This window comes from Sparus aurata, chromosome 2 (assembly GCF_900880675.1).
Source record: "Sparus aurata chromosome 2, fSpaAur1.1, whole genome shotgun sequence".
NCBI classification, from domain to species: domain Eukaryota; kingdom Metazoa; phylum Chordata; class Actinopteri; order Spariformes; family Sparidae; genus Sparus; species Sparus aurata.
The window spans coordinates 4,981,625-4,996,723 of NC_044188.1; the positions used below are offsets into that span (position 1 = coordinate 4,981,625).

Consider the following 15,099-nt stretch of genomic DNA (forward strand, 5'->3'; position numbering starts at 1 on the left):
GGTGTTATAAAATCAGAGGGAAAATTTAGATGTAATTAAAATCATATAAAAGTCACACATAACAGGATTAGTTTTATTAATCAATCAACAAAGGGTCATCATTATTATTATTATTATTATTATTATTACTATTATAAGTATTATTTCAAGAATAAATGCCAGTTCCAGTTTCTATAATGTTAATATTTCTTTGTCTTCTATGTTTAAATAAATATTATATTCTTCTTTCTATCTTAGGTATATTTCATGTGCCAGACACAGTGATGGAATGTAACTAAGTACATTTACTCCAAAGGCTGTACTTTATTTGAGTATTTCCATTACTTGACACTTTATACCTCCACTACATTTATGTAATTACTTTAGTTTCAAGTAACTTTGCAGATTGCAAGTCGCATCAGAGCCAAATTATCACATAACTGAATGTATTTATGTGATCATCAATCTAAAACCTGAAAATTATTTAAAAAAAACCCTGATTATGATAACAAAAAGATTATATTTTCTCAGGCCAATAATCATTTGACCTAAAATATACATTATGTACATTTGTGTAACTATGAAAGCACGACACGTCCATATGGAAGTTGTGAGTTTATTGATGTGTATCCCCCCCTGTAACCATAAATCTGTTTCCACTGGTGTCAATCAAATAGTTTTTTTTTTTGTTTGTTTGTTTTTTAATCACTAATATGCATCATTTATTAGTTCCCAGTCCCCTCCCACAATCAGGCAGGCAGTTACAAGATTGAAGCCGTTTTGGGGTGCATAGTGAGACAGTCACATACAGAGATACTGTCACAGGAAGAGAAAAAATAGAAAACAAGAAAACAAACTTAAAAATATATATCATATCATTTCATATAAGAACAATGCACACCACAGGTAATCCTCCGGAAAAAAGCCATGATTGCAACATCAACTATACAGGCATACAAAGACAATACTAAGAGAGAGAGAGAGAGAAAAAAGGACTTTAGGATTCAGTTTACTTGTTTGTGTCATTCTCCACCTGTAAAAATACACAAATTCGCTTTAATCAGAAACCAGCTCTCCAAGCCTTCGTCTTTCTGTGTCTCTGTCTGCCTGCACAGCCCCTCCAGCTCCGAGCTGTCTACAGTTGGCATTCATTCAGGGCCGGTCCAAGCCTTTCAGGGTACCAGACTGCAAACTGTGTTCTGGTGAAAGTCTGAGCTCCCATCAAATTAGTTGCTACAATCCCCAATTTGGTATGTGCAGGTTAAAAAACACCCTTTTCCAGATGTTTTGCATTTGTTGTGAGCTCAAACTTAGTTACAGTGCCCGTAAATCCACCATTTATTCTGCGTTTTCGCTCCATTCAGGGGCCCCCTGGTGGTAGACGGGCCCCATGTTTTTATCCTTTGCGCCACCGGGCCGGCCCTGTTCTGATCTGTCAGACTGTCCGACAGTCGCTCTATTAGCGTGTGTGTACATCATCCCCAAGATTGATGTTTTTTCAAAGGAGCATTTCTGCCGCTCGCTTCGGATGATTTGTGCAAAAATAACAAAACAAGAAACTAAAAAAAAACCAAAAAAAAACACAACACTTCTGTTTGTCAGTTTGTGTTATGTCATCAACACTCGCCGTCACATTGTCTGTGACAGGGGCCTTTAAAATCAAAGCCACATAGGAACCTGTCAGGTACATAGTATGGAAAAAAAAAGCTTCTCCAGTACATTCAACTATGTAACACATAGGTAATCTATCGATGCTTCCCTACTGATGAAAGGTTTGTGTGTGTAGAAGGGGAAATATTATCACATTCACTTAGTAAGAGTAGGTTTTCGTGTGATGTGTTTGAGCTGGGGGTCTGTGCACACCTTCACCTACCCTGACAATCTCCAACAGTGTGCCTGCGAAACACAACTCGCGCCACGCTCAGAAGCCTAAACCGACTTATAACCTCTTTCCCGGGAAAAAAAGGTGGAATAAAAACATCTACTCTTATATATATATATATTTAAACTGTATATGTATTATTTTGTCTGTCATCATAACAAAGAACAGAAAGTAAATAATTCATGATTTCATTTTTTTCTCGTTTGTTGTTTCACTATACATTTTTTAATTGGTACAAAGAACCTTCATATACAAGCAATCTATTGAGAGGAATAAGAACAAAATAAAACACCAATTCATTCGGAGAAAAAACCATCAGAGACTGCATGTACGACACTTTGCATGATGGGAAACGGAGGCGCAGTGTCTGTCTGGTATGCCGGTTTGACGATGGCCACTCGAAAAACATTTAAATCTGTGCTTGATTTGCATTTCACTTTAAAAAAAAAAAAGGAAAGAAAATGTCAGAAGAAATGTTATACATCTTGATCTGAGATAGCTGTACTGGTAATTACAGAGAAAATCTGCAGAATCACATTTTCCGTAATATGCAAAAAAAAAAAAAATGGCAGATACATCACCTTTTTCAAAAGAAACATGATCAAAAAGAGCTCTATAGTACAATTGTAGCAGTAGTAGAAGTAGTAGCATTATTTAAGGATTGTTTTGAACAAACCAGTAAATGGAGTTTGGATGTATGCAAATGATTCTTTTAACAATAGCATATGTTATTGGTCAGTAGTATGTTCCCCCCTCGGTCGCCGTCACTCTGCAGCGCCCCCTGCAGGCTCTGGTTAGATCTGCATCTGCTCCAGATATTTGTAGGTGGGGTTTTCGTAGCCGTGGTTCTGCATCTTGCTGAGGTGGCGTTCCTCTGGTGTCAGCATGGGGTCGACCTGCGAGACAGACACGTAATGATTAACCTCAACAAGGGGCCACTCTGCTCCGCGAGGCACAACATGCTGCGTGTGTCGTATTTTAAATCACCGCAGGGACAATAATTCAATTCCTTTACATTCTTCATTTACATACGCCTCATAATTAGATCTGATCTGACACTTCAGATGGATAGCAGCTCGTAGATTGTGCCGGTGTGTGCCCAAAAATTCCCCCACGCCCCACCGCTCCACTTCACAGGTGGCTTACCTCCACGATGCCGTGACTGATAGTGCCGTATTGCCTCTTCCTCAAGAGCACCAGACTGATCACAATCACAGTTGCTATGGCCACCGCGATCACCAGCAGGCCGATGAGCGCGCTGCTCCCGAAGCTGAAGTCCTCTCCCAGGGGGCGGTAGGACTCCTGACAGGGGAGAACAGGTGAGAGGGGAAAGCAACAGTGAGGAGGCGACACCTGCCAAACATGCGCACCACTAAAAGAGACACCGTCAAGTTGTCTTTGCTGTTATAATGACGGTCTCGTACACTTTAATCAGGTTGTTTTCTCACGCTGAACAGACGTTTAAACTGTTGTTATCACGCCGTTATATGAGCATCTTAATAAAGCTCCTCTCCAGACGTCTAAAAATGTGTGTCAACGCAATAAACCCTTTTTCATCTGTAAATCTGGGTCTTGGTTTCACGTTCTTCATTTCCATTATGACCAATAATCCTGATAACATTAATAACTGCACTAAACATTCATCCTAACGCCGTCTGGAAACTTGCTGATACAAACTGCTTTCTTGTGTTTTGCTAACTGAAGCTAAACTGAGGGCAAGTCTCACGCCGAGGCCTCGTTCAGACCAAAGTTTAATCCAACATCACCGTCCTGGAGTCGTCACGTTGCTCCGGGTAAGACTCAGGACTCTAACCCTTGCTTGTAACATGCTGGTTACTTATTTCTTTAACACTCTGTCGCAGTTTATTTAGGTTTATTCAACAAAAATACGTGGTTAGCTTTAGGAAAAATAATGGTTTGGGTTAAATTAGACTCTTCACATCGTTAACCGTGTGTTAGAAAGGCCAAGTTCCCTCAACTGTGATTGCTTACTTGTGATGATGGTCTTGGAGCAACGTTCATTATGATGTTAAAGCAACAACACCAACACAGCGATATCAGATTGTGTCAGAACGAATCCGTTGTCAGTCCTCCCTTTCTTTTTAAGTCTTGGAGGTAAAAGAATCAGCTTTTTTTTTGGAGAAATACGGCCCAACAGTCAGACTGACTCATCAACGGATTTGTTGTTCAGACAATTAAATAAATGAGACTATAAATAGTTTTGAGTTTTGTTACAAGCGCGGGTTGACAGGACACTTTCCATATCAGGGCGAAACAAATACTCACTGTCATTCAGGCTATTTAGAGGTCAGCTTTATTGCACTGTTGTGTTTGGTCATGTTGCTTGGTGCCCTGAACAACATGGTGCTGCCAGGAGACTGCATCAGCACGGAGGGACAAATACTCTGGAGAAAGCTTCTCTTTAAGAGCTGCTGTCCCCGAGTCTGGAGTCGAGAAACCAGGCGCTATCTGGATGGAGTTCCTGGACCTGACAGTGATACTCTGCCAGTTGTTTCCTCCACAATCCTGCACTAATTGCAGCAATTCCTGTTTTGGTCTGAATTAAGCCTCATGTAAACATCCCAGCATCCACACATAAACACAGAAGCCGGTCACGTTTACCTGGAAGTGGATCTGCTATGCTGTGCAAGCTGATTTATAAGCCATAACTAATTTGTGCTTACTTTTAGTTTTCTTTTCAAAATGATTTCACTTAATTAGAATTTTTTTGGGGGGGGAAATCTGTATTATGCTCGCACTCCCTGGCCTGATCAATAGCGTTCCTGCTGGAATCTGTGTTTCTAAATATCTGCAGCGAAGGCGGAGAGTTAAATTGTTATCACGATCAATAGTCATAATGGAAAGATACAAGATTAGCTCTCAGGCCGACACACACAAGAACTTCCCTTTAAAATATGAGGCCAGTAATTTATTTACAGGGAAAAATAAGGAGATCAATCTTCCTCAAAGTAGTTTTGAAACGGGAGATGAGGTAACTAGAAGAGAATTGAGATGTTATTCTTAGATTATTTAATCAAATCGCAGTGACGCAGGGACAGCTTCCCCTTTCTGCAACATGACTGACTTGTGAATGTGCGTACACATGCATGAGAAGTGTCTTTGTGGAAACTGTGTGATATCTTGGCCTATTTCACATATACACACACACAACCAGAGTCACCTACACTCCTCGTTATGTAAATCTGACACATATGACACACACTAATCATATGTCAACAGCCACCGGGGATATTTTTTTTCTTTTTTTAACTGCTTGTTTTCACACATAAACTGAGCACGCTCAGTTTGCGTGGATTCACATTCATCGTATGAACTGAGATTTTCCAATGTGTACATTCAGATACATTCACATAACAAACATGCACCCATGCAGAAATAACCAAAACATATTAGCCTGAACAGAAAAAACAAGGTAGGGGGATTCAGGGTCTGATCAAGAGCTGTGTTTTTCTTTCTTTCTTTCTTTTATTTATTTTTTTTTATTCACAGTTCATCAGCTGCAGATCGGGTGTCTTTGCACACTCCCACACTCCCTCCTTCTTTCATCTTCTCCCCCCACTACTGATAGCTACAGTTCCCCAGAGAGCCCTGTGGAGGGCGCCGCTATACTCACCAGCTCATCATCATGCATAACGCTGACTCTCTCTGCACTGTAAACCACTTCTTTAACATCCAGAGACTCATCAATCACCTGTCAACACAGACAGGGGAGCCCAGGTTACACTCACCACAGTGTGTGTGTGTGTGTGTGTGTGTGTGTGTGTGTGCGATCGTGTGTTTGTGTGTGATAGATAGAAAGATAGATAGATAGATAGATAGGGAGAAGGAGAGAGAGAGAGATGCAGGAGGAGAACGAGAGGCTGTGAATGTACAGCGAAGTAAACTGGAAGGATTATCTGTGTTTGGGTGATGATACACTCGGAGCTGTCTCGTACAAACTGGAAGGAGAGAGGGAGGGGGTTTGCAAGCATCAACAACAGACTCTCTTCTAGGCACACAGTTAACACGTCGGTCTAAAACAGACTGTCAGCCACTCATTGCCGAGAGCTTTAATCTACAGAAGAAGCGCTGTGAGTGGAAGTGGGTGTGTGTTCAAGACGGCAGAAACAGAATCTGCTGTTAGTAGAGACAGAGCAGTCCAGAGTCGGTTTTCTCACAGTAAAACAGTCACGATTGACATTTGCGGTGTCGCCACCGTTTGTTATTTTTAACCTCAGATTGCTCCGTCTTAGAAGACTAGCATTTCCAAAAAAGATAAAAAAAAAAAAAAAGAAAAGAAGAAAAAGGAAACATGCATGCATACAAAAACTTGCATGACTCATATTCACACACAGATAACACAGTTTTGCAGATGGTGTTGGATTAGCATGCGAAACACAGCACACACTCAGCGGCCAAGCATCATTTGAGAATCCATGAGGAGGGATGGTGAGTCTGGCAAAGAAAAAGCAGCATGCGATGACGGCCGAACAAAGCGTGGAGTTGATCTGAATGAGGGTCGGCTGGCAGAGGCCATAAAGAGACACGCAAATAGCCCAGTGTGAGATAGTTGTAACTATGACAACATAGTTACTAGAATAATCTGACTCATTAGAGGCTGAACTTAAGAGAGCTATGTGAAAATTAATCGATTAGTCGATAAAATGCCAAGAATTTGATAATAAAATAACAGTTTCAGTCATTTTTCAGGCAAGAATGTCAAATATTTGCATTTGAGTCTTTGTTTTTTGTTTTTTTTGGACTGCTGGTTGGACAAAAGAAGCAATCTGAAGACGTCACTTTGCTCTCCGGGAAATAGTGATGAGCCTTTTTTTTTTAAATAATTACATTTTATAGAGAAAGAGAAAAAAATACTCCTTCTGGCCTGAAGAAGGTCTCGTACCAAAACGTTTCAAGTTAGACAGTTTGCAGGAGTTTGCTTGCAATTTTCTACAATTTACAGACTAATCGATTAATTGTGAAAAATAAGCAGATCAACTGACAACAAAAATAACTGTTCGTTGCAGCGCTAGTTGTTTATTTAACCCAGAGAGTTCAATTTAGTATCTTTCCACATGTTCCCCTGTGTCTTGAGCTTTAACACTGCGGCTCTCAGTTCGCACGTCGAGCGAGTTAGAAAAGCTTTCGAAGCCACAAACAGGATGATAAAAAGTCAAATCGAAACTCTTACCACATTGTTGCTGATCTTGGGTTTGCTGTTGATGATTCTCTCCTCAGCGCCTATCAGACCGTCCAAACCAGACATGGCGGAGCCTGCGGGATGTGAAGGAGCGCGGTCAATAACAGCAGAGCAGCACAAACAAACAAACACACAGGGATGGTGGTATTGATGGTGGATAGCTGTGCGAGGCCATCCAGCTCGCTTTTTTTTCCTCCACACAACTGTCGCCTCAGTCTCCTCTGTGCACGGGTGACAACAAAGCCCTTTCTTCCATTCAGCACAGTGTGAGCACTGTGAAGCCAACATGACACTGACCTTACATTTTCTACAAAGGCCCTGTCAAAGTGGTGTTTTTGCATGCAGCTGAGATTCCTCCGCGAACACGGATTGACTCACTAAATTAAAACCTCCAGCTAAACAATTATGAATCATCCCGGCAACTCTGCATCGGCGTAGATCTTCATCTCACAAATTCCTCCGCCGTCCCTTCAGATTTGAACAGATGATCATTTTTTAAAGAGTCTCACTAAGTGGCTGAGCTAAGAAACTGGGCCAGAGTGTCAAATATGCATGTTAGACTGATGGTTTTCAAATAGGCACAGGATCTATTAATATACACACAGCAGATACGCCATGAATAAATCAGGAACGGAGGAGCGAGAGCAGGCGAGGCAGCGAGGGCAGGGTCCTGAACAATGTACAGCAGCGATGAGTCTGCGGACGGCTTTACTGTCCCGCCGCTGCCAAACGCTTAAAGATTAGTACAATTGCCTTTTGGATTAAGCGTTGGAACAATGATGTGTGTTTACACGCCTCGCCGTGCAGAAGTGACGTCTGGAAACTCTGGCAGGGCGTCCGATGGTACTGCAGGGTGTCGCACGGCGTCGCAGCCGGCCACAGTGACACACAGCACAATGGGAGTGACCTCTATGCGGGCAGCGTGACCTACTCTCCTGAGCGGACTTAAACAATTAATCTATTAATCAATAAGCTGATCGACAGACGATGCCGCGACTTATCATTTAAGTGATTTAACAAGCGATTGTTCTTCTGGGTCAGAGGAATCTATTATCTATTTTAAGAATGGTAAATAAGTTGTGGAGCGCTGGAAATGGACAATGGAGACATTTTTCAGTATTTTAAATGTTGTTGATCAATGCAAAAATAACGCAGAGATTAATCCCAGGGTTTGCACAGCTTTTTAGGGGTAAAATTCAAGCACTTTTCAAGGACTTTCAAGGTACTTCAACCAAGGATTGCCAGGCTGTCGAAGCCTCGCAGCGCAGAACTGTCACTGAACGAGTAAAATGCGAAACCAGCAGCAGGTAAAGAGGGACAAAGCTCTGCGGGAGGAACAGCAGGGGAGTCTGCGCATCAGTTTTCATACGATCAATATATAATTTAGATTCAATAATTAGAAGCAGGTGTGTGTCTGTGTTCACTGGGTAAGATCACAAGGTTAAGCCCGGATCAGACGGAACAGGTGACGTAACCACGTCCCCCGTCTCGGGTCCTGGAAAACAAATTGGGCCAATTTAGACCGGGCCGTGGGTCAGCAGCGGAAACACTGAGCCTCAGACAGGGCCACTAAATCACACAGCTCCTATCAGGAAGAGGGGAATGAGCCGGTGGGTGGGGGAATAATTAAGCAGGGTGCTTTGACAAATGTACTGAGGACGGGATGACAGCAGACACACGACTGAAGAGACTCTCCGAGACGGGAGCTGGCTGTGATCCATCTCCATCACACTTAGAAGCCACTGACTTTGCTATTCAGTATGAGGTGATAATCCCAGTATGATGAAAAAGCACAAGAGCAACTGAAAACCAAACCACGCAGCCCATATGAGTCATCAAAAGAAGAAAAAAAAAAGGCAGAAAATTAACCACCAGATGGCTTCTGATAAAATAGAAATGGTGGGAGAAAGAGAGAGAGAGAGAGGATCCCAAACTGCACCAAGGGAAAGGAGAAGAGTGGAACAAAATAGTAGATGGGAATGGTTTGGGAGATGAGGAGGAGGAGGAGGAAGAGCAGGAGGAGGGGGGGGGGGAGAAAAAACAAGACGCAACAGAGGCACCAACCTTTCTTGAAGGCACGTGGGGAGTCTGATAGATCGCCTTGGCATTAGAAATGAGCAAAAGAAAAAAGAACAAAAAAGGGGAAGGAGAGAAGAGAGAAAACTTAGGTGAGAAGAGAAAAAAGGCAGGATTATCAAGCTGTGTTAATTGATTAGGAAAAGAGTCCAGCAGGGAGGAGTCCGAAAATAAACTTGAGATATAACCAAACTCAAAAAAGGGAGCTGTTTCAACATAGGCTAGCTCTGTCTAAGCCCACTGGGGCGTTGGCGTGTATGTTAAATGCTCCTTGGGGATTTACTTGTAATTTGCCTTCCATCTTGTTGGAAGCGTTCCATCTGTCACTTTTTTTTTTTGCTCTCCTTGAGGATTCAATCTTTTGTTTGGCACAAATGTGACAAAGAGGGGAACCATAACTGCTCATTTTTCCCCCCTAAGCTTTTGGCTCCAGCTCAGTACCAAAAGCCTGAGGCTTTGTGCATTTATCTGAACTTCAGTAGAGCTGCGTTGAAAGCTAGGCCACGGGGAACTGTGCAGGCACAGATAAGGCCGAACTCATGGCTGCACGTCATATTTGCATCGGCATAAAACACACTGGAAACCTATTCTCCCTCACTGTGCAGCAGCTCTGGCATGCTCTGTCACCGACGTCCTTCAGAAAGACTTATGTTGTACGACCTACTGTTGTCCACACAACCATGGTGCTGTTCATGATGATTCTTGTGAGTGTGTCAGAGGCTGGAGCTGCTCACCCTCCGGCTCTGAACGAGACCCCAAGGATGTGACCTGGATGGGCCGGTAGGGTTTTCCCTCGGACACGAGGACTTCCACGCTCTCCTCCGACGACACGGTGACGTCCGGCTGTGACTCGGAGATAGACGACAGGAACTGGTCCATGTCGGCTTTCTGCTCCTGGAGAAGCTCGTCTGCGAAAAAAAAGGTGCGAAAAAAAAACAAACAAGCAAACCATGAGACGACCTGGCTTATGCCAACACCTGTCAGCCTGGAACATGGCAGCAATGTGCAAAATGAGCGTCTCACCAATTACTGTTAACATTCCCTTTCAAAGAGAGCTACTGCTGCACGAGACGTCTGCTCCCATTCCTGCTAACTACCAATTAGTATTTTCCTGAGAGCTATTTTCCGTGTAAATCTGCACATCTCCCAACAGGATGCTGCACAGTGAAAGCTGTGACCCAGTTCTGTCACGGCACCCGCTCCACTTTAATCTGCACTGCAACACCACGCTATAGTCCCTTTAATGAACCAGTGGAAACAAAAGAAAAATCGTAAATTGTGCCGGACGTTGCCCGTCTTAAATCGTACCACTGGAGATGAATATATTCCGAGTACAGTTTCCAGCTTCGGATCTTACTGTAAAAACAAGAAGCTGGTGAGCAGAGACCCTTAAAGACGGAGAGTAGAAGTGGTTTAAAATTCCCTTTCATGAATTCAAACGGAGAAAAAAGAAGACTTTTCTCTTTGTCTCTGATAATTGGACGGCACTGAAGCCTGTCTACTGCTCCCCTCCTATATTTGTATTTCCCTCTTGCACAAAGAAGAGAAACACGGATGAAAGAAGAAAAACAAATTCACTGAGGTGCTGAAGAAAATGCGACGTGCCGGCTTTATATCTGTCCGGCACATGTGCGAATTCCATCACTGTTTTCATTTCACTTCATTCTTATTGCAGCACTCAAAAGCCGGGCCCGGGGGGGGGGGTTTTGACAGAACCCGACTCACCAATTTCATCCTGAATCTCGTCGGCCACGTATGGTACTTTGTAGAGCAGAGATAGACTCTGGTTCATCCTCTCCTCGATCACACGCAGGTGGGTCATCACCTGGGGGGGTGAAGAAATGGACAAACAGGGTGTCATGTAACCAAAGTCCTGCTGTGTTTTCATGATGACATCAAAGTGAAACTGCCTCCCTGCGTGGAAATGATCCGGGAGGACAAAAATACTCAACATTTTTGCGTATATCCAGCACTGCAGTCATTCTTCGATAAACCTATTCATGAATTTATTCTATAGATTATAAAACAAATGCCCGCTGTAAGCCTGCGGTGTCTTATTTTGTCTGAAACACAGTTAAATATACAGTGGAATTACATTTATAATTAAACCAAATAACGAAAAAGCTTTAAATCTTTACATTGGAGAAGTGGGATTTTAGGAATTAAATGACTAAAAATGATAAATTGTCCCTTAAAAATGATGTAGAATCATTTTTATGGCATATGACAAATCCTTTCATTTCAACACTAATCCAGTGACATCTAATTAAAGAGTGATTTGCCAGCTATTAGTATAAAATGCGCATCCCAACAGTATTTATTCAAAAGCTGACATTAATGGAGCAGAAAATGCACCCTTATCCCACGAAATCCCCCTGAACGCCTCTCTGGCTTATTGTCACTGATTAGGTTACTAGTTTTGACATCTTATAGCATCACAGATTTACAACTTTGGCTTTTCCTGGAGAATCTGTGCAGGGAAGCGGGGAAAAAAATGTGGCGGCGCGGTGAGAAAGATGCGAGAAGATTTAGATCGATCGTCAGAAACAAGCGTCGGCACGATGACGAAACAAACAAACCAGGCAGAAAGAGGAAAGAGTTGAACAACGAGGAAGATAAAGGAGAGAGGATGGAGAAAGAGTGCCACGGTACTACATGTGAAACAACTATAAGTTAGAAGTTTTAATTAAAGGGACAATGCACCCTAAAATAATCCAATTATTCGTCTTGAGTTTAGGAGAGTTTAGGAGATAACAGCATGAGAAGTTTCATGCAGCGACTATTTTCTTTCTGCTATCTCGGTGCAGATAACAAAAATGGTTTCCTCTGACTTTAGCTAGCTTAGTTAGCCTTAAGCTCAGACTTCAAGATTTTAGCCCTGATCTGCCGGTTTGCTTACGATTTCACGAGATCGCAGATAAAAAGCACCAGATCAGAGGCAGATTTGCGATGCATTTCAGCGGGTGGAAGATTTATATGTGTGAACTGATGTGCTCCGCAACAGCTCGCCGTGTTTCGACCAACATCCGCTCGATTTCCAGCGGTTAAACATCTGGCTCAGCTGCAGACGGATCGAGGGGAGGTAACGAGCTACAGCCAACGAAGACCGGACGCTCCTCTGCTGACATGACAGCAGCTCTCTGAATACAGTCTTGTCTTGCATCTATGTGTCTGGCGCAGGCACGTTAATATATAATAGTTTTGATTCAAACACAAACACACAAGCTTTTCAGTATTTTTAACCGCGTCGCCCTCGATGATCCACATTAAGAGCAGAAACAATCCTTGCCGCCTGCATCCTCCTAATAAATCCTCTCACACATATTCTTTTCTTTTTCTTCCTTGTATTTATTTCAAGTCATCTCGCCTCTCATCCACGAGCGGAGGCCACTTCTTTCAGCATGTTGAAAGGGTTGGAGGGTGTAGCTGAGTTTAAGGAAAATAGCTGCTGCATGAATTCTGGAAAGAAAGATTGCTGTTGTGTTTTTTAAATCTATTTTTTGGGGCCTTTAAGCACCACAAGCCATCTAGTTTCATTATGTTTGAGAGAGGAATACGTCTCCACAGCCCGTATCTCAAAAACTCAACACCGAAACAGTCTAGATGGATAACTGGTGCTACAGGTAAGAGGAGAAACATGTTTTTAATTAGTAAAATCAAGAAACAGACTTTACATTTTACGACTATGAAGCAGAGATCTTAGGACAGGCAGTCAGCTGATCTCTGCCCACAATATAAATCTTCTCTCATGTTCACAAACAGATCTGCCACAAAAATAGCAGAGATGTGCTTCCTTGTTCCGAAGATGAACTCAGACTCGCTCGGAGCCAGCCAACTCGCCAACATGAAACAAGTTGCTGCGTGTAATATTCAAATCAGTCGAGGAAGAACCGACTTGACAGGAGCCGCTGCCTGTCAGCGTCAATGATCACCACTGTACCGCAGTTTGGGTGGAAAAACAAATCTCCTTTGATTGAACACAAAACCTCGCGCATTCCAAAAAGTCTCCGCTCGCTTTCACTTTTTCCACCAACAATATGATGTTTAGAGAGGAGAAACATTTCCACATGTGCTGCCAAACTGGCTGGCAGAATATTAAAAAAAAAAGCTACCAGCAACTGACGGAGCTGACCAGCTCTTGGCAGGTAACCGGTATTTATTTCCCACAATGATGATTGACTGTTTTAATCTTCCAACGCGCGGCTGCAGTGCACCAGAGCCAGCAACAGATGGCAATAATGCACCTCTCCCATTAAAAAGCCCCTGTGCAGCCCCTGTGGCACCTTCCTGTCCATGTTTGACAAACAATCCTCATTATGAAGGTTACATGATGTCCCAGCGTGAGAGAGGGAGAGAGATTTCTATGCATCAGGCGACCTTCTCCTGGTACCAGAGAGGTTGGAGGTTTAATAAACAGAGAATAAACACGACCCCCAGAATGTAACACAACGCAGTTACATAAAGCGCCGAAATCCTTGTGTTTACAAAGGGTTCTTTTCCAATGCACTTCCAAGCCACATGTCAAATCCACAAACAAGTTGCAGAAACTCAAAAAAATGCAGATTTGAACTTGCTGCAGCGTGAAGAAATACGCAGGGCGAGGCTCAACAAATACACACAGAGATAAAGCGTAACAATAGACTAGCTTCCCACGATCCAGCGATTCATCTAAAAAAGCGACCCTCCGGTCCTTTCCTCCATCCCCCCCTCCGCACTTTGTTGTTTCATCCATCTGCTGTGTTATCTGTAACGTCGGAGGATAACTATAAATGGTGTCGAAGGGCACTGACACACACTGGCGAGCACATCTAACGGAGGAGCTTCCAGCCAAATCCCCGCGCAGCGGCTCAGAGTCCAGCGTTACACAAGACCTGCGCAATGTTAATCTTCGGCTGAAGGCTTAAGTGAATGAAACGGCGGCCCTCCCTCCGTCAAACAAGCCTACTCACTCCTCCTGGGCTTCCACTCAGCGAGACACACACTCTCTCTACCTCCTACTCACTTAGAAACAGGGCAGCAAGGAGCAGGCTGAGACATCATTATCTCTCCCCCGTCTGAGCAGGAATCGGAGGAGTGTGATATCTTGGAGTGGCTTGGCATGAGGTTTCAGATTTACCGACACGGCCTCTTCTACAGTATTTCTCCACCGTCGAAAGGAGCTCAGGAACGATGCAAAACCTCCAATTATTGGCAGGTAGCAATTAACCAGATTGAACCATTCCAACCTAAAGGACCGCGCGGCTGAAAAAATCCATTCGTCGTATAAATCTGAGATAATTAATCCTAGCAAAAAATGTCAAACATTGGCTGGTTGCAGCTCCGTAAATGTGGCGACTTTATGCTTTTCTCTGTTAACGTTTAAAGGGACAGTTCACCCCCGAATCAAACACACATGTTTCTTTTTAATGACGTCTACCTTCTCTACAATATAACAGAACTAGATGGCACTCGGCTTTCACTCAAGATAATCCACAGATGTTTGTTGTGAGCAGTGTTACAGAGGAACTATTTTCTCTCATCGTGTCGCAGCGCAGAAGGAAGCGTGCATCTACTCACGGATAAGAGGCGAGCTAACTAAGCTTGTTACTTTACAACTCGAGCTGAGGGGGAAACCAATAACGTTTACGTTGCGCGTTGTCAGGAGCGCGAGCATCTCGTCCGTGAGCGGATGCACGATTTCCTCCTGCCCGGTGTTGTTAAGTGTAGTGCAGTTATCGATGCTGAGTTTTTCAAAGAGGGCCAACTCGTTCAATTATGTTCATTAGAGGGCAGACATCATTACAGCTGATATCTCCAAAACACAACTATTCATACCAAAACAATCTAGATGGTTGGAGGACAAATATGTATTAATGATGAGGTCAACGAATTTCAGAAGGTCAACCAAACTGGTTGTGTCCCAGCTGACACGTCATAGCTAATAAACTGTATATACACCAGCAACTCATCCCAATCTGTCCTT

The 15,099-nt window shown here is 43.2% G+C and overlaps 1 protein-coding gene across 5 annotated transcripts in view; it reads right to left on the reverse strand.

The window, feature by feature from the left end:
• Positions 1–467: 467 nt before the first annotated feature.
• The window catches only part of aplp2 (amyloid beta (A4) precursor-like protein 2), a 60,024-nt gene continuing 45,392 nt past the window's right edge, over positions 468–15,099 (reverse strand). For 2 of the 5 annotated variants that reach the window (XM_030406225.1, XM_030406199.1), the window contains 7 exons: positions 10,863–10,962; positions 9,872–10,045; positions 9,126–9,161; positions 7,053–7,135; positions 5,496–5,573; positions 3,008–3,163; positions 468–2,757 (listed from right to left, as the gene is read on the reverse strand). In XM_030406225.1, the coding sequence (XP_030262085.1) occupies positions 2,656–2,757; positions 3,008–3,163; positions 5,496–5,573; positions 7,053–7,135; positions 9,126–9,161; positions 9,872–10,045; positions 10,863–10,962 (729 nt within the window). In that variant the 3' untranslated portion in view covers positions 468–2,655. The remainder of the gene's footprint in view (positions 2,758–3,007; positions 3,164–5,495; positions 5,574–7,052; positions 7,136–9,125; positions 9,162–9,871; positions 10,046–10,862; positions 10,963–15,099) is intronic. The other 3 variants (XM_030406213.1, XM_030406208.1, XM_030406218.1) reach the window with 3 other exon arrangements.